The sequence below is a fragment of the Chaetodon auriga genome, chromosome 2, assembly GCF_051107435.1.
Source record: "Chaetodon auriga isolate fChaAug3 chromosome 2, fChaAug3.hap1, whole genome shotgun sequence".
Lineage (NCBI taxonomy): Eukaryota > Metazoa > Chordata > Actinopteri > Chaetodontiformes > Chaetodontidae > Chaetodon > Chaetodon auriga.
The window spans coordinates 19,328,588-19,348,673 of NC_135075.1; the positions used below are offsets into that span (position 1 = coordinate 19,328,588).

Here is a 20,086-nt window from a genome sequence, read left to right on the forward strand (position 1 = left end):
CACTGAATTTAAAGTGGTTGATTTATCAGTGCCAAATAATGGTCTTCCTCCTTTTTGAGTTTCTGATTTTGTTGTGTGAGTTGAAGAAACTTTTTCAAAACCAGCAGTATGTGATTTTATTGGAGTCAACGTTGTGCTATTTGTATGAGGTTCAATAGACATACTGACATCCATGATTTGTTTTGATTCTTGTGATTGAGTGGTATTTTGTTGGTCTGTGTCATTCAACACTTGTGAAAGTTGCAAGAACTCTGATAATTCATTTCTCGCCATATTTCTATTAGATTGATTCTTTTCTTCACGGTTGCCCACCATCTGTGGTTTCCTCCATGTTTCATCAGGTTGATCTTGTTTGACATTTTCATTTCCTGTTAAATGAGACAATATTTGTGCATGATAAATGTATTTGTTTTTGCACCTCACAGCATGTTCCACCGAAATTTAAGTTTCAAGTTTAAACTAACACTCACTGGGGTTTGTCTTCTTTAATTTAACAGTGTTTCCTTGAAACTATCCTCAAAGCCTTTGTCAATTCTGTTCTTGTTAAAGTTAACAACCATATGATGTTGTTGTATTAAGTGTCAGCTTTGTTTATCTTCAGGTTTGCAGAGACTCAGGCTTCAAATAATAATAATTTTGGTCACATAAAATGAAAATCCTTTCCTCCAACATTGAATAGGTGGCATTATACTTATCTCAAACACATATCTAATGTCTGTATGTTTTTATTCTTACACCATTTAATTCCTTCAATTATGAACTCATCTGGAGTCAATGTCATTATTTCCCCTTTATGTAAATTACATTGTTTAAAGGGAACTTAGGTTGCATCCATAAAAAAAGTTATTGTCCAAGCTTGAGATGACGTGCGGTTGTTAGAAAACAAACTAACTTAAAACATTAAGTACCATTTATGTATAAAGATGAACAGGTTTTTGATTGAGCTTCTTAAAAAGCATGGAATAAAGCATTATTACAGGTAACTTCAAGGAAAATAACTAATAAATGACTAACCAAAATAACGTTCACATTTTCTGTGAACATTTTTGTTCCAAGAATAACTCCTACATTGTGTGAAGATTGGTGCCCAAGTTAAAAGCGGGCAGTCTTTCTGCATTTATTGCAATTATTCTTGAAGGATTGTTCAGACTAAAATGAATCATGTCGAAATTTTTGTTTATTGATATTGGTGTTTAGTGGGTTAAATTTAAAATAATTCTTGAGTGTGGCTCACCTGACTATGCAAAAACAGAAAACACAGACTTACCTCTTTTTTGTGAAAAGAACACACATAACGCAATGAGAATGATGATGATCACACAGGTAAGGATTATAACAATGGTGGAAAGCCTCCTCCAGTTACAGGATGCCCGAAAGACCCACTTGTTCATTTTCCTAAAAATTCTGGTGATAATCCAAAAGATGAAATGCTGAGATACGTCAACTGCTGCACTGTCTTCCACTTCACGAACAGGTACGCAGTACAATGAAGAATAATTTTGATGTTCTGCAACTTTAAGTCTTGCAGTAAGCTTCCTATGATCACCCCCGTAATAATCGCTTGTGAATTGACAATTAAGTTTGAAGCTGGTGGCAGTTGTAGGTCATATAAACATTTAGCTATCGGCATTGGATCAACTCTATCTGTCATCAATCATCAACTGGTAGGTTGTTACCGATGTAGTGCCCTCCCTAAGCAAACGTTTTTGTACTGCAGCATGGCACTGTAGCAATTTGTGAAGTTCCCTGAAAGTACACTCACACCCTGCACATGCTTGTTTACAAATGTCCAGATCACCATGACGTTAAAGTGGACAAGGACTAAGGAGTTGAGTGTGAGAGGTTTGGGTGGGACAGATTCTTGTAAGAAAATACTTAGTACCCAGTGTTATTTACTGAGCCATTGACACTCAGTGATACCAGCTCATGTACACTTTTGCTACGACTGCATGCATTTTTCAGGCAACAAGTGCAGACTAAAGATCATCGTGTATGAACCACAATGCTCACTATGACTATATATATCTGTATCTATCTATATGCACATATATATACACACACACGGATATATACATATATACGTGTGTGTATGAGACAGAGAGAGAGAGACAAACAAAAATAAAAAAACAGAAAAATAATTATTTTTGATGTTTAAAATGTTATCAAATAATGTCAAGTAACTCTACATGTATTATTTTGCTCTTCATACAGATTGAATTTATTTTACTTGCATTTCAATAAATCTGGCAAATAGTCTTTTATTTGCTTTGCTGTTGACATTTGTGATATTTCAATCCAGTATTTATATGCTGTGACATCAGTGGACATGATGGAGGAGGTAACTTCAGGGACATTACATTTAGCAACATATTAACAATACATTTGAATAGTCGTGCTATAAATAGACTGTGCATTAACCATGATTGGATCATGGCTAATAATCTCAATAGCACCAGGAAAGATTTAGCACAAATATTTCTTTTGATCTTGAAACCATGAGAGGTTTGGATAAAGCTCGCCACACCTCTGTTTGCTTCCTAGAGAATCATTTCTGAAATGCTACGCAATAAAAACTGTATATTTCCTGATCACCAAGTCATGCTAAATTGTAATCATTTCATAACAGAGTTGAAATTATCTGAGGCAATTCTTTTATTAGTTTTATCCACTATGATCTGTTTGATATTTATTCCAAGAACATATGTAATGGTAACTTCTCTGAGTGGAACTGCTGACTAGAGTTTCTCAGCAATGCCCTGCTGCTTCATAATAAGATAGATTTGGGAATTCTCCGCAATGACGCAATCAAACTATTGTGTGTATGATTTATTGTGCATTTTGGTGGTCATTAATACAAGTTTGAGATGACTTCAGTCAGTAAATATTGATCCTGTAACACCGTCACAAAGCTGTTTCCTTTGAAACACATGATTAACTGTGTTATAATTCAGAAATTATTGTTGAACATTTCGTGACATCTGTCTGTGAACAGTAATTTTCCAGTTTACAAAGGTTTCCTAAACACAGAGTACAGTATACGTCAGAGAGGGGAATTTGCTATTGAGCCAAAGGGGACCTAAGTGTTGAAAAGCTTGCCAGTAATTGTATCAACAAATCCACCCACTTCTAATGTCTTTCTTTTAACATTACTGACGTTCAACATTAATTCATGTGTGCACATTGCAATATATGCTGGCCAAAAAAACGAAAGAAGACAGACAAAAGGAGGAGGAATGGTTGCCAGGTTCACTTGTCATGTGAAAAGCAAACAAAACTACTTCATTTCTTGACATTCTTGGTTAGATCATCTGTAAAGGTCAGAATTAGAAAGAGGACAACAGAGAAAATCTGCAACTTAACCTCAAACAAATGCAATAATATTGAAATACTTTATTTAAGTCAAATGAAATACAAACAACTGCCTCTTATGGCACACTCAAAAACATAACCTGAAGCTACTGAATGTTATCAGGAATCATTTTTAATATGAACTGTTCATACTTGCTCCTAAAGCAATGAGACATTCAATAGGCCACGTCTGAAACAAATCAATCTGCTCTCTCTCCAATTAACTGACACACTTTTGCTCTGGACAGTCACAGCTTTAATTCTCACACTTCAGCATCCTTCTGTCCCTCCTCCAGACCATCCTCTGTTCCTGCTGCTGTTTCTGTCAGCACAGTTTGGGCTCGTCGACGTTCTGCTTCTGTTATCGTCATGGGGTGCAGAGGGAAAAATCCTGCCAATCCTGTGGAAACAGAGAGGAGAGAGGAAGACCTCATCTTTCATTAAAAGGATTCCCAACAAGTTATGGCAGAGACATTGACTGGAGCAGATGATATGTCATAATTTTATATCATTTTAATCACTTGTAGACAGTCTCTGGAGAACCAGCTGAGTAATACATGAGCTTGTAATGACCCTGAAAGGCATATTTAATCTGTATCTGTAGAATACTTTAGGGCTTAAGGGCACAGTCATCACATAATAGACAGTAGTCATTGTTTATGATAAGAGACAATATCTGTAACAAGTTTCAAAGAACAGTCAGTACAAGTTTGTATGAAGTATATCTGGAGCTGAATAGCACCTAAGAGGTGTTGCTGCTCGTAAAAGTAATAGATGGACCTCCTTGATCAAACAAATCAATGTAGAGCGTCATAGCTCCCTGCACAGGTCGCAGTAAAAATTGAGCAATGTTGATCCGCCATAAAAAGAACAAGCTTATGGAATGAATACACACCTAGAAGTTTGGCCACTGGATTTGTAGGGTGTGCGCCGCAGCCGATCCAGTACTTGATTCGGTCATAGTTGAAGCTGACAAGTTTCTCGTTGTAGATGTTTGGGAGGGGGTCGTAAGAACCCAGCTGCTCTATGTATTTACCATCCCTTGCCCTTTTGTTGTAAGCTGCCACAATGCGATAAAAGGGTCTGTTTGCTTGTTTGTGGCCAGCAAGAGCCAATCGGATGACAATATAACCCCCGTGGTACTTCTTTAGCAGGAGTGATGCTGCAAGGAAATAAGCACAATTGTATTGTCAGAGAAAATAAATTTGTAATGTTTAATCTGTGAGAGGGAGATAACCCATATTCTGCAGTACTGCACTATCAGAGGTCTTAACCACCCTGTCCAAATCATTTCCTGAAAAGCATCTATCGTATCATGAAACCTTGTGTACACCACACACTGGCATCCTGCTTATCAACTCTATGTTTTTCACATCTCTGATTGTGCCCCACCTCAATCAAAGGTTCTTTCCACCAGGAAGAGGGAAAAGAAGTGCGGGGAGAAACAGTCACCAAACCTTCACTTCCTGCTTTGGTTTAGCATATTTTACTTGTATTTTCAGGATCAATCTTGTGTCTGTTGCTTTTCTCTTTTGTGGAATACTCTGTGACAGTTGCTCTGTTAAGGAGCTTCACAGACACTCAGTAGCCAGTTTATTACATGCAACTAGCAAAGACTACTGCAGTCTAAATCCTACTTTCCTAATGAATGGGGTGGACAAAATAAAAGAAACATCTCTCAGCACATAATGCAAATCAAAACAAAAGCACCTGAAACAGTCTCATCTATAATGACCAGAATTAAACTAGATTACTTTTCACTGTTTACCAAACAAATTGTAAATTGAGCATATTTATGTTATGCTGCATGTTCATATCGTGTCACAACAATTAGCTGATCAGTCATCTAATAGAAAGTTGCGTAACACAGCAAAAATGGTAAATATTTTCTAATTCTTGCTTCTTAAAAGTAAAGATTTGTTCCTTTTAAGAGTTTTATATTATATTTCATTGCACATCTTTGTGTTTTGGACTGTTAAGAGAACAAAACATCCAAAGAGGTCACCTTGAGTTCGTTGAAGATGTGAAGGGGCATTTTTCACTAATTTTGGCAATTCATAGATAAAGCAATTATGCTATTATGCTAAATGATAAATGTAAATGGGAAACGTGTGACTACACGTATTACAAATGTTACATTAATGCTTGTCCTGCCACAGGACAATATTCACACTGTATACTCACATAAATGAACCATGCTGTTGGCTGGATTATCCTGCAACACAAAAAAGTCACCTTTAAACCGAAGCATACACAACGTGAAGTAACTTTCTATCCAAACAAAGCCAGCAGTGAGGCTCATACTGTTACACATTTAATCTATTTCATATCTGATAACCCTGAAGATGTAATTAATGTCATCATTGCAGCTATGAGGCTATTGCTAACAGCTAACTAATAGTACAGAACATCTCCCGTGAAGAGTTTAGAAATGAGTAAAAAAGAGCGAAATACCTCGGCGGACCTTGAACAAAGTAAAGCTAAATCTTCCCAGATGTCGCCGTTTGTATTCGCGGTACATGTGATCTAATAATGTTAATAACTGTATGTTTTCAGCAGCACAACTATGTGACATTTACCAGAGCGCTGCCATGTTTGAACAGGAAGTGACGTACCGCCTTAGCGTCATTGTATGCTCGTGACACAAGATGGCGCTGTTGCACTGCTCTCTGATGTGCCGCGTGAAGCTGAAGGCTAAAGTTCTTTACTGCACAAGAATGTCAAAGTTTGTGAGGTGAATGTGTTCTGATACACTTAAAGTATTATAAAATAATTTCTGTTGGCCTTGCAAATGTCCTCAAGTTAGAAAAATATGCTATTAGACATAAATAGACATTGCAGTTTTTACACTTTATGACGTTTTGTCAGTTTTGGTTAGAAGTGGTGGATGTACTCAGGTTCTTCAAAGTGCCAATAACACACTTTGAAATGATTTGTTATGAGTAAAAGTCCCGCGTTCATAATGTTACGTTAAAATACAGAAGTATGCTATATATCACGAAAAAGTGGACGACAGTCATTCAGATGGAAAAAATTGTCCTATGCATTACATAGAATCACTACTTTTCAGTGAGATAGGCTCATACTATATGCTGCTACTACTGCATTATGTTATTGTTTTATTACTACTGATGCATTAACGCGTAAGTAGCATTTAAATCTTTTAGCTGCTTGAGGTGGAGGTAATTTAAACCACTTTTTATACTGTTGGGTGGATTAATTAATGTAATATTTTAGAAACAAATCTCATCTTAAACTGATAATTACAGCTGTCAGATAAATGTGGTGTAATAAAACATATAATATTCATACACTATATAATATTATCCTAAATGTAGTAGGTGTATTGAGTAACATACAATGGAAATGCTGTGCAAAATAGAGATTTTGCCACTACTTATCATGATAAATAAAACACAGATGTCGGTGTGTAGTAAGTCTCAGTGGTCATATACATGTATAATTGTATATACAGTGTATACATACATAGCTTTCAGTGCAGCTAAATGCATGAAATAACATAAGAGAACATAATTATACTCAAACGTTTATAATGCAAGGCTTCAAAAACATGAACAAGCCAGTTTCTTGTGTCTGTAAAGATAATTAACCAAGTATAATATCATAAGCGACAAAACCAGCTGTTACATTTAGAATTAGGATTTTGTAGATATTATGATGTCTTCTTGAGGTTATAGGCTCTCCGATTACATCTGTGCTGTCAGTCATGTCATCTTTCACATTCTGGTTTCTGTAATTCCTATTCTACATGTGTTGTGCGATTACATCGGCAGCACATTGAATTTTAAATCAGTGTCCACTGTTGACCCCAGCAGAGATGAAACCCTGATTTCCTGAGAGCATTCATGAATTCAGGGGTCATTGCTTTGCCTGATGTCGTCCGAGTGCACAGAGATTTCTGCCCACGGGCAGCACAGCTACCCCTCCCAGTCTTGGAACATGGTGATTTCACACTCCTGTTGTGTTCAGCTTGTTTTTCTGTGTGTGTGTCTGTGTGTGTGTGACAAACACATGTTTTTCTACGAGGAGAGGTCACTGAAGACACACAAAAGAGATGGGTCTGTAATTCTGAAAATATCCAACTGTCCCTGCGTGAGTCTTCATACCTGAAGCCAGTAATCACTTTTAGCTGATACAAAAAGATAAAGGAGAAGTAAAGAGTATTCATAAAATTCTTATTTTTCACCTAATTGTTTAAACCTGCGTTAAATGAAATGTATTTAAAATGTCTCAGTAAAGGATTTACACAAGGTTGCCACTTTCAATGTTAAAGTTTTCTTCGGTAAGATTGTCTGAGTAACCTACATAAAATATGTACCATTAATACAACAGTGCTGCTGTGGTGATATGGCAAAATATTTTACCATTTTTCAAGGGAAACATGACAAACGCTAAAGGCAAAATGCCTTCAACACATTATCCAACCACTCACACACATCTTTAACTGAAAAATAAGATTATGAGATTTGAAAAGTTTGGTTTGTCACACAAATCAAATCAGCAACCAGACAAAAAATGTAAAACAAAACATTCGCTTCTCAACAACCAGGACTGAAATTTCAACAGAAATTTGTCATTATTGAGTTGACCATGTTGTTTTCTGTGAAAAAATCTGAAAGTGAATAGAGGCTTTACACAGTTAGGCAGCAAACAAAATGCATCTTACATGGTGAATCGGCAATGCGTGATTATCTGAACGGTGACATTGATTCTGATTGTGGCTCACTCTCTCGTGAGGACCTCATGCTCTTTGGGATACCAAGACGAGTTGTTCTTCTCTAATCATCTGTGACAGTTCAGTTAGAGACGCTCAGATGACCAGATATTTTACTTGGAGAAAGCAAGAGGAGTCTGCTTTAAACGAAGACAGCTGCTCCAGACATTGTAGTCAAAGATGTGTGAATTTAATTTGATTATGTGGAAGATGCTGCTAATATTTTTGGAGCACTTAGCTCAATCTCACATTGTGCCCTTACAAACACCTCTCGATACCTCTGTAAACTGAATTAAAGCAACATTTAAAGTGATTTGAGGCCATGGTTTACTGTATCGCCCCAAACATCTTCATATATTTTCTTTCACATAGTTTTTTAATGTTGCCTTACATGGTGAGGATTCCAAGTGAACTGACAGCAACTTTTTACTCTGAATGAAATAATCTAATAAACGTTTGCTCATATTGAGTAGATGGCTAAATGTAAAAGAAAAGGTAACAGCTGCTAGCTTGTACGTTTAGCAAAGAGGTTAAGGGTTGGGGTAACTTGCCATTTTCAGTGTGTAGGTTGTTAGCTCAGAGGTTGTTGTTTGCTGTACTGACAAGGACTTTGAAAAAAGGGGAGAAGAATGGCGACTGAAATAGTCGGCCAACAGCAGCATCACTACCCGAAGGGAGTAGCTGTCTGATCTAAGTAGTGCATGTGTATAGGTATCACCTGAAGCTAACAAATCCAACCAACCCAACCACACTTGAATTAGGTCTTCTCAGATCGGGCAGTGACAGGCAGGATTATATGAACAGCCTACTTCCTGTGAGTCAGACTAGTCAGAAGGAAAGAAGGAATCCGTCTACCAGGACCTCTTAAAGTCACCGATAACTGTTAGATCTTGTTTGTTTAATCCATACATAAATCAAAGATTAAAAAAGACAAGTAATTATTTTATGGGAGTTATGCACTTGACTATTTCCAGGCTGGGAGCAGTAACTTCCTGGAATCTCCCCTGGTTGTGTGGCAGCCGATCACATACGTGTGTTAATTGGTGAGCTTTAGAGGTTGTGGAAGGCAGATTTTGGTATCACTGCACAGCACCAGGCTAGCTGTTTCCAGGCTTTGTGCTAAGCTAAGCTAACCAACTGCTGGCCCTACCTGTCGACTCTATTCCAACAGACAATTATGAGACTGGTGGCAATCTTCTAACTCTCCACATAAACACAAATAAGTGTATTCCCACGAAATGCCAAAGTATCTTCCATTGGATCTGGAACTTTTATGAGCAAATTTTACAAACTAGTGCATATCCAACCATTCTGGTTTTACATGGAAGTGGGCTGGGGAGTCTGGGGCTGTGGCTGTTTACGACTTAATTACATATTGGAAAAAAACAAGACAAAGAAATCTAAAACTGCATCTTGCAAAACCTTCACTTTCTAATCTAACGTGTGCTGAGTTATTGTCAGGCCTATAGTCAGCTTGGATCCACTTGAAGTATATACATGGAAGGTAAGAAGACACCTTGGACTTCACAAGACAGAAATGTGTAGACATACATTTCTACAAGCTGAGTGATGTTGACTCTACAGTTCACTTGCATGCCTTTGGAATATGTGATGAAGCCATTAGAAACCCACATGACCATAGGCAGGGCATACCAACACTAACATGCACTATTCAAAATAGTGCAGGAACATGTCTAGATCCCATCGTGAACCAGATCACAGAACAAGGGAGGCAATGAGAAATTTCTCTCAAGTACACGCAGAACAAATGAATTTTCATTTCTTACATGTGGAACATTGAAATACCACATAAAGATCCCACACAGTCTCGTGACAGTTCATGAAACACACGTGGACACAAATTTTTCATTTTTTTCATGACAGTGACTGACTTTTAAGTACCAAAGCTACTTGGTAAGGTTTAGGAATAGATTTTCGTTTGGGTTAGAACTACTTCCTTAAAACAACCAAAGATGTCTATTGGATTCACGCAAGAATTGAACCCCAGTCTCCTGAGTCATGTGGTCATACATTTGACACATCCATCAACCCGACCACATCCCTCTGTGGACTCTCACTCTTAAATGCTACGCTGAATAGCTGAATAAACAGCAAACCTGGTCCTTATGTTAACCGCTGAATCACTGTGTCACCCCAACTTCTTGAATGGATTAAACCATTTTATGCTTCTTACTTCTGACCACCATTTCTGCACCAAATAATAACATTTTCTAAGGTAGATTATCAGGAAAGCAGCCAGCCAAAGTGCTCATTTAGAACAAATGACAGTGAAGTTTTCTCATTGCCTTTTGGTAACTGGTCATCTTTTTTGTTATTTTTCATGACTGAAACCTGCAGTTTAAGGTTTCTGCAAAGAAGTTACATATCGTTGATGTCCATATATCTCCAAAGCCTCAAAGTTTCAGTCTATCCAATGGGCTTTTTGGATACCACACACTATAATGTAGACCTGAGTAGATACTGCATAAGGAGATTTTGAGTGCATTTCAACAATTATAACTATTTTATATAATTATAACTGTGTTATGTATGTTGCCATTCATTATCTCTTTACATGTCAACACACAGTTATGGATGCTTCATAAGAGAAGTTCAATTTGTTGACAACTATATCACTAAACAGACTTATATTAAACAGCAATGTTTTTTGTAATAGAGTAGCACTTTGATGCTGTGTTGCAAGTATTCATCTAAACTGATGCAAACTTGTGACGCTCTGTTGGCCTGAAGTTTACAGAAAGACTGGATGTAAATTCATGTAGAGGTTCAAACTTGTGCATTTTCCAGCTGCGTGGCAGTTTTATTTCGATGTTTTAAGTTTGTTGTTTGAAAGAAACAGCGTATGCGTAAGAATCTTCAGCACGGTTAGTCAGAATAATGGATCCTTTCAAATGCAGGCGCCGTGTGACTTCTAGTCTGCGAGCACTTCGTGATATCCTCTGCTTTTTTAAGCATCTGTGTCCAGCTCGAGCAGAGATAGGCGTTATGGTTGTGGAGAGCACCTAATGGAAAGACAGGATTTGGTCACAGATGAGGGGTCAAGTGATCTCCCTTCTCTGGAAGGATCTTTCACATCGTTTTGCTGAGACTAATTGTAATAGCATGCAAAATGGAGGCATTACTTTTATCTTCATTAACAAAGAGACTTTTTCTTTTTCTGCTCTTTTTTTCCCCTTAGATTTGTCTATTCCTGCAGCCTCTGATTAAAGCAAAAATGTGTTCTTCTGCGGCGTTCTTTGGAATTGAAAGGCATGTGGTCGCTTGCCTCAGCCAACAAAGATGTGAATGTTGTGGGTGATACACAACCCATTTCATTAAACAAATATGATAAAAGACCTTATACCCTGATTTGAAATAACTAATTACTTGACTAACTAATTACATAGTAACTGTTAATTTTCCAAATCAAGCAGTTGTGTTACCAAAAAGGTACTTTGGCACCTCCAGTGGTGAAATGCATACTTTAACTCGAGTTTTGAGGTACTTGTACTTCATTTGAGCATTTTCATTTTCTACTACATTATACTTCAACTGCACGACATTTCAGAGGGAAAGATTGTTACTTTTCACATCACTAAGTTTATTTTGCAGCTATAGCTACACTTTGTTTTATACACAGATCATATGATCTGTGCACAGAACATGAATATATAATTATATAATGTACTTAAAATTAGAATCTCAAACAGCTACAACATCAAATACTTCTTATATTTTTATTCATCAGTGATGAAGAGTCGGTAATATACAGTAAGTCTGACAGGAGCCATTCAGCTCCAAAATTACTACTTTATTACTCGAAGTATATTCTGCTGATATTATGTGAACTACATTTTGTGTTTTAGCTACTTTTCTTCTTCCACTGTCGAAGTCCAGCAAGTACAAAAGGAGTTCACATACCAAAAAACCAGACAGCATGCTTTTCATTTCTATTTATTTATTTTTACTTACTCAGTTTCTGTGTGCGGCACAGGGGAGTAAAACGCACTAATTTCAGTTACGCCTGTGCTACAGTCAATAAACTATTTATAATAGGGACTGGGTTAAAAAACTATGAACCTTTATTTAAAACTAATTCACATTATGAAATATAAATTGGAAGCCAGCGAGGGCAGATGGGGTAACTGCAGCTAGTTAAAAGTGACATTCGGCCACATTTAGTCAGCACATCACATTGTGATTTCTGCTATATGGGGTCGTGACCTGCTTCCTGTGCTGCTGCTCTCCCCAGACCTCTGCTGGCAGAGCTGAAACGGCAGAGCCGCACTGGTAGGTTGTGTGAGAGGACAAGTGGATTTGGCATGCACATCAGAGCGTGATACCCAAGCATTTTGGTCCTATCACATGCCACACACACACACTCACTCACACAAGTACAACACACACACACAGCATTCTTGGTCGTGTAAAATGGATTGTAACCCTGGCCACTGTAATGAAATGATGCCAGCAACCCACAGCATTCCTTTACAGCCGAACTCACTAAAGGTTCCAGTGTACTCTCAGTGTCCAGTGTTGTTACAACATAAAAAGAAGTTTTAACAACTGTATTTTTTGGGGGGGGGTGGGTGGGGGGGGTTGCTACAACGTAAATAATCTGTGCTTCTTGTTCAGGCAAATGTTAAAGCTGCCGCACTTCATTTACCTTATGTTCAATTTACTGGTTTATATTTGACAAACCTAAAAGCAGATTTCAGATTTTAATTTGACCAATTAAGAAAAGGTTCCAATTAATAGAAAACCTTCTGGTTGTTGTTCCAGTCAAACCTTTGAAGGAATTCTGAGCAGAGTGACAAATATCATCAGGGACAGATTCTTCCCAAGTGTTCGTTCACTGATTTAGTCTCAGTCATATTCATGCATGCTTCAGGGAAATCAGTTCATCTGTGATCTTTCACTTTTAGGTGTTAGTGTAACCTGTTTATTGAACACCCAGTAGCGACACGGAGTTGCCTCTTGTGTAACTGTAATGATGCCCCTCTGTGAGGAATCTGACACTAAACCAAAAGCCGCCTTATCTTAGGGACATCGTAGGCGGCCATGACAAGTTATACCCCTTTTAAAAATGTTGCGTTATCTCAACGCGTTTGTGCCGGTCTGAGGCGAATCATCAAAGACACGAGATCAGCGGTTGGCTATGACATGGTACCATGTTTATGCACAACTCGGAAAGCAGGCATTGCGTTACCCTCTCACGACCAACGCCATCCTTGCATAAACAAATGTTCAGCAAACTGGTGCTGAAGTGAAAGTGTGATTTCATGTGACAGAGAAACAGAAAGAGGTGCTTTAAAGGTTTTCTGTTGCGATAAACAGGAGAGGACAGGTGAGCTCTGCTGTGGAGTGATAAGAGCCTCGGGATATCCAGACAACAGGTCTCTTAGCGTATTGTGTGCGGAGGATAAAGGAGCACTGTTGCACTTCCCCAGACGTAGAGGAGGAGACAACAGTCATCATGGTTGCTTTGTCATGTGCCTTGTATTTTCCGCTTATTTGTTCCCTGTTACTTCCTGGCTTCGCTTGAAGACTTCAGATTGTCTGTCTCTGTGCATTGTCCACCATCTCTATTATCCTCCACCTGGTTCCTTAGTGATCAAACCACATTTGCATTCTCTTTTTGTCCTCCAGAAAGATCTATCTCCAGTGTAGCATCGCTAGCTCGTACTGCTCGTGCCAAATGAAGGTGTTATTGAGGACACACAGAATTCACACTATAATGAGCAGTGACAGGATGTCACCCACTCTGCCACAGATCAACCCCCAGCCCGCCGCTGCCACCCCTGCACCCACCTGCACCCATCCAGCTGAGTCCGCCTGTTTGTGTGACGTCACCCGCACACCTCGCTCTGTGGAGTTGTTGTCTCCACAGAGCCGATCGGCCTGTTGATGCTGTTGCAACATGGAGGCAACGCTCTGTGCCTTGTTCCCCAGCTTGGGCTGATGACTGTGTTGTCTTCTCAGTTTTACTGCAGTTGTACCATTCGTTGGTGTTGTCTGGTTTGTCCTCCATCTGATGCCTCTGATCTCCTTGGAAGTGAGAGCTGCCCTCTCTAAGTGGCCTTTGGCTGTGTTTGATCATTGGTTGAGTTATAGATGTCTCCATGACTCATAACTCAGACGCCAGACTCAGATGTCAACGTAACATATGTGGTTTTCCCATCTCCCCTACCGCACATTGTGTGTGACTAGAGTACATGGTGATGTAGGGAAGAGTAGGCTTGTGGTGGGATGTGTTGTTGTTGCTCGGGTCCTTCTCAGAATTAAACAGTGTCTGTCTGTGAGATGAGTTGATCAACCAGAGTGATTTTCTCTCCTCTGACTGCTTCATTTGAAGTGATTTTGAGGCCAGATTTTAGCCAAGTTTTTGTGTAACAGATCTTTTATTCCCATCAGTCTTCTGGACCCCTCAGATTCAGGGTTGGGAACTGCTGCTTTTCTAAAGGACCATCTCAAAAAGTCCTTTTTCTCCACACTGTAGAGTCTTTACGGTTGTATGAAATGAGGTTCTCTTATGCACTTTTGAAAATTTATTACATTTTCCAACCTAGCGGCTTCGCTTTTGCTGACTTTATTTTATTATACCTCTGTGTTTCCTATATGTACTGTATAGAGCCAGCTAGGAGGAGACTGAACAGCAGGAGTTCAAGCAAGGTTCACATGTATGGCTAACTTGTTCCAAATGAGTGTGAGGAATGCCGGCGTCCTTGCTCTCCTTATTAACCAAACATCACCTTGTCAGACCCTACATGCCTGTTCAGAGCTCCTCCCTGTGCCACACATAATGAGATGAATATCTGAAATCAGCTTTCTTTAATTAAAGTTACAACACAAAGTAAGCTTTTCGCCAGTCTCCTCCTAAGAGCGCATTTTATACGCTCTCGCTCTATCATGATCAAATAATTCCCATAAGGAAGTGATTACACATTTGGATAACTCTGAGCAGATGTGAAAATGTCTCAACAAGTTAACAAGGCTGTGGTGGAAGCACGGACCTTGTCACCGCTGAAACAGCGTGCTGTGGCATCCAGTAAATGTCTCCAGAGCCTTGAGCCTGGCAGTGGTGGACGCATGGATGGAGGATGATGGTTAAATATGATCAATTGCTCACTGTTTTTTGAGCTTTGTGCACTCAGAAACTTCCTCCTTGAAATCTTTGGGCGGCAGTTTATCATAGTGACCACTGTTTTGTTGCATGCAGGCAGATTTTGCACGCAGCACTTTCAAAATCAGCAGAGCTGAGGCCTGGGAGAGAAAAGGCAGCTTTTGATCCATGGATTGAGAGCTAGTGCAGATGTAAGAGTATCTTTAAAAACATCTGCCACATTGTCAACAAAGAACAGAACTTGCCTTTAGCATTAATGTGCCCACAAAATGGAAAAAAAAAAAGTCAGGAAACGAGTCAGATTTATGAATTCAGTTTATTTTTACTATTCAGGCCAGCAGGGATCATAAGACTGCTGGAGCTGAAGTGTTTGTCTGAATATTTTGTGTTTTCTTTTTTTGTAAGCGCTAAGCTGTGTGTTATACCTGTTTAATGCCCTGTTATTTTAAACACTTCTGTCCCATTTGAACAGAGCCCAAATGGGAAATAAAAATTATTCCTTCTCTTTATTCTAAGGAGTTTACAGTATGCAGACAGTGCAGAGCAGAGGTCTATCAGCTCTGACAGACATCTTTCAGCAAAACATCATCTAAACACATTCTGCACACTGTTCACTAAGACAAAAGCTGTTGTTTGCTTGCGTTCAACACTCCACCCTCATTTCAGCAAGATAAAAGCAGTGTTAAAATTGAAATACAGTCAGAAAAATAATGTTTATATACACTTAATGCTTGCACTTCTCGCCTTTGTTCAGCTCAGACAAAGATAAAGCCTAAATTGGCGATGCCTCTCATCAAAGGTGTTTTCTCTTTGTGCTCCTCAGTGTGAACAGCTAAATGTTGTGTATAGAGGAAATATATGTAGATGGGGGGGGGGAGGGGGGTGTTCACCTACAAGCAAAAAAGAAACTTTGGTAATTGCCATAACACAAATAATGAGAGGCTATGTAGGAAAGTGTTTGAAGAGCGGTCCTGATCAAGATAAGATTGGAGACAGTATCGAGAGGGAGAGGAAGTGTTTTTCTGTCTGCTGCAGCTGAAAGGAAACTTAAGTGACAGAGTTTCTTATATGAGCCAGACGCTGAGCTGAACCCTGCAGAAACAGGCAGACTAAATTTAGGGTGTGACGAGGACGAGCGGGATTCAGATGCCACTTGTGGTCAGAAACATTGCGCATTCATATACTCATTAAGGCTACAAAGCTGTGGTTTGGAGCAGCATACAGGTCACAGAAAAGGTGCATTTTTTATATAATTCAACCGATGGAAAGAGCGAGTAGTCGCCCACTAGTGGACAAGGACTCAGGAGGGATAAGGGGTATTCAGGCCCTCATGTGAGGTGGGTCCATGAAGATACTGGGGTCCAGAATTGTGTGCTACGCCCCTGGACCTGGTGCTCCAACAGTATAAAAATTACTGCAATCCTAAAAGTAAAATACTAAAAAAAAAAAAAAAAAAAAATGAAGAGGCTAATACAGGCTTTTGTAAGATTAAAATCAGCTGTTTTTGCTGCAGTCTTGAATCTTACTTTACTGTTCCCAAAGGTCTATTGAAGGTAAAACTGACTTATAGACCAAAACGTTTCATGAGGAGGCTGCAGTAACAAGTTTTTCTGCTCAGCGCTTCCAGATTCAGTTCACTGCAAGCTGAAGTTACCATAAATTTAAGCAGAATTATGATTTTTAATTCATCATCTGGCTGTGTTTGAAAATGCACAAGGTGTAAAAATGTGTTCACAAACAAATAAACAACTTAAGTACAGTGCAATGAAAAAATTAAATGAAAATCTGGCAGCTGATCTGCAGTAAAGCCCACTTAACCTTTCATGTGGATGAAAATTGTAGAGGCTCATCTTTCTTGAAATACCTAAAAACGATATACAGGACATGCAGCAGCAGGCACATTTCAGACCTACAAGTGAATGAAAAAAAAAACAACTTTTTCACAAAAATATTACAAACTGAACATCACATTTAAATTCATAATAATGTAAATGATGCAAAATGTGTCTGCGCACTTCCAACTCTTTTCTGTTTGGGTGTAATTAGCAACAGCTGCATAACAAATGAATACCAGGCTAATAATGTTTAGGATAACAGAGGCAAGACCTGGTGGATGTGAACCAATAACATTTGCAGGGAGACGGCATTATTAGCTTTATTTGCGTGTCTGTGTGATTTCAAAAACATACCTGTTGTAGCTTCAGAGAGAGAGAGAGAGAGAGAGGTGAAATGTTTGAGAAAGAACACGCTTTTCCGTGAGAGAAATTTGCTTTTGTTTGGATTTCACATGATTGATGCTTGACTTAATCCAGTGCTCTTTGCGCCTTCCCAGGAGGGTGAGGCGGTCTCTTTGTGCTTTTCTGTCCCATGTGAAGCAAACCAAAGCGGGAGAGTGAGGGTCATAGCTATTCGGCAGGGTACCAGATCCTTCCCACCGGCACATCTGCATGTGAAATCGCCATTTCACCCCTCCACACTCCCTAATTGTTGCTAAAATTATTTGTGAAATTGCCTTCCACCAGGAGTGTTTTCCACGGCAATTGTCACACAATTTTATATGCACGGTGGGCCCACAGAGTTGACACATGCACCTCTTCTTTTCTGCCATATGTGTTCTTTTTATCCGAGTTTAATAGTAGCGCATTATTTATTTTTTTTTAACAATTACCTTTAAGCAATTACTCTCGCGCGTACTCGAGGGCAAGTCAACCTGTTGTCATCAATAGCGGGTCGATCCAAACGTTGTAATTACCACAAAAGCTATAGGAGCGATTTAGATGTTCATGCTGCGCACATTTACTTAATTGAAAGGTTAACAAGCCAAACGCATCTTATAGTCTAACCTTGGCCAAGCGGGGCTGCTTTCGCGCAGCATTTGTCCGCTCAGAACCACATCAGCAGCGCCTGACTCAGTTATTTTGGGCCGTGATTTTCATGTTTTATCCCCACGGAGCTCTGCGTGTGCACCGGTGCGTCCGTGGAGGAATTAACTTTGGATGTAGACGTTTGCGGTCTTTAAGTTTTACCGAAGAAAGGATGATTTTGGTTTTCTCTTCCTTATTTCCCCCCCAAAATATTATGTTTTAATGGGAATTTAATCGTCAATCTGGAGACAATAAGAACAATAAACTATTTTTTGACAGCTTGTCATTATGGCTTTTTTAATAGATTATTTCTGTTTGAATCTAAGGCTCCGCTGTTTTTATTAATGATTCGGTTTCTTGACATTTTCCTGGTCAATCAAAGAAAGAATGAAGGAAAGAAAGAAAGAAAGAACCGAAAACTCATCGTTTAAAAGCATTAATATTCCACAGGTTTTAAACTGCTGAATGTCATGGAAGCGGGCACACTTTGAAAAGACAGGGTTTAGAATAACATTTAGATATAATATCATTTTGAACTGGTTTTTGGTGTGTGGAGTCTTATGAGGGAGGCAGCAGTGAATTAAGAGTGGAATGAGTCGCTCTGATTGGCCGGTGGGCCCCTGGCTAAACCCACTCTCTTTCATCCATAAAAGAAAGGCCAGGGAGCCTATGGGAGCGCTCGCCTGTCTCCTCCTACGACATGCACGAAAGTTGGCCACTTAAACTACTTCCAACCAGCCAGCAGACATTATACTGAACCCAAACTACACCAAGGGAAAAGAATAACAGAGCGTTTTTCCAACTCACGTACACGACTTTGAGTGCAACCGCGCTGTTTTGCAGATTTTTATTTTACATGTAGGTGCCCTCGTTTCTTTTTATTTGGGCACGTTCGTCGCACCAGAGGACAGCATCACTTTTGTTTTTTCCCCGGTGGAAGAAGGGCTAGACCAGTTTCTCCGCCTGGGATTGGGATTTGACAGCAGACTCTGCATCTCTTTTTTTTTTGAGCCTTCTGAAGACATTCCGTTCTTTGACGTGGACTTTGTGAGAGGAGCAGGTTCGAGTCCATTTTTGTTGTTTTGTCTGAGTAGCTACATGATGGCTACTTTACCAGGAACAGTGCCTCGGATGGTGCGCCCTGCGCCAGGCCAGAACTACCCGCGAACCGGCTTCCCCCTGGAAGGTAAGAAAAAGGACAACATGTGTTTGATGTTTGAACTTGCGCTTTGACAAAAGTCGTCAGTGCTCCTCTGTGTGCTGCGATGGTCGCACGGAGCGCAGTTTGTTCCCGGCGACATGCTGGGAAATAAAGAGGTGGGTGAACAAATGCGACCTCCAGTCAGTGATGATTAAAGTTAACAACCTGAACCAGAAGTGAATTGCAAGAAGAGCGTCAGTCCGTGCTTTGAAAATCAACTTATACAAAAAAAAAATCCTTAGAATCAAGTGTTTGATTCAGCCTGATATTGTTATTATTTATGAATTTCTGTGTTCAGCCTGTATTTATTTCTAGCTGATTTTAGATTGTTTCAGTTTAGACTGACCTCCTCTCAGTAATATCTGCTTATTATAGAAAATGTGCCTTAATTATTCATATTAATTCTGAATTTTATTTTCTATTTTATGTATGTGTTTTATTTTTGGATGCTTTGACGTTGAAATTCCAGAGAAATGACATTCAGTACAAGACGCAGAAAATGTTCTGTGCTGAGTTATTCTTTGCACCGAAATTTCAGCCAATCTAACAGTAATTTACCTTCATAATGTGACACATGACAGAATAATCAGTTGATTTTTGGGGGGTAAAATTTAATGAACATTTCTCATTAGTCCAATTTCGATTACTGCACACACACACACACACACACACACTCACTCACACACACACACGCACAAACACACACACGCTCACACACAGAGACACAAATCAATCTAATTGGTAATTCTTATTTAAAAACTTCGATGCACACACTCGAGTCGTCTGAACATATGGGCGGAAAAAAGATCGCTTTG

General features: G+C 39.2%; 2 protein-coding genes across 5 annotated transcripts in view; one reads left to right on the forward strand and one right to left on the reverse strand.

Moving 5' to 3' along the window:
* Window positions 1-2,811: 2,811 nt before the first annotated feature.
* mrps16 (mitochondrial ribosomal protein S16) lies at window positions 2,812-5,959 on the reverse strand. The gene is made up of 4 exons (XM_076740245.1): window positions 5,803-5,959; window positions 5,533-5,563; window positions 4,244-4,510; window positions 2,812-3,748 (listed from the first exon to the last, which is right to left on the reverse strand). Exons 2-4 carry the CDS (start codon window positions 5,543-5,545, stop codon window positions 3,612-3,614), a joined length of 417 nt encoding a protein of 138 aa, XP_076596360.1. The 5' UTR covers window positions 5,546-5,563; window positions 5,803-5,959; the 3' UTR covers window positions 2,812-3,611.
* A 12,784-nt stretch (window positions 5,960-18,743) lies between these two features.
* Window positions 18,744-20,086, forward strand: part of pax7a (paired box 7a) — a 46,519-nt gene continuing 45,176 nt past the window's right edge. For 3 of the 4 annotated variants that reach the window (XM_076760882.1, XM_076760874.1, XM_076760889.1), the window contains exon 1: window positions 18,764-19,256. In XM_076760882.1, the coding sequence (XP_076616997.1) occupies window positions 19,169-19,256 (88 nt within the window). In that variant the 5' untranslated portion in view covers window positions 18,764-19,168. Of the gene's footprint in view, window positions 19,257-20,086 lie in introns of all 4 variants that reach the window. The other variant, XM_076760872.1, reaches the window with a different exon arrangement.

Bases quoted from the DNA above. Each gene is read 5' to 3' on its own strand.
- mrps16 (XM_076740245.1), bottom strand. The intron at 3,749-4,243 runs GTGTGTATTCAT...CTGTTTCCACAG, and splicing joins TCCAGTGGCCAAACTTCTAG to GATTGGCAGGATTTTTCCCT.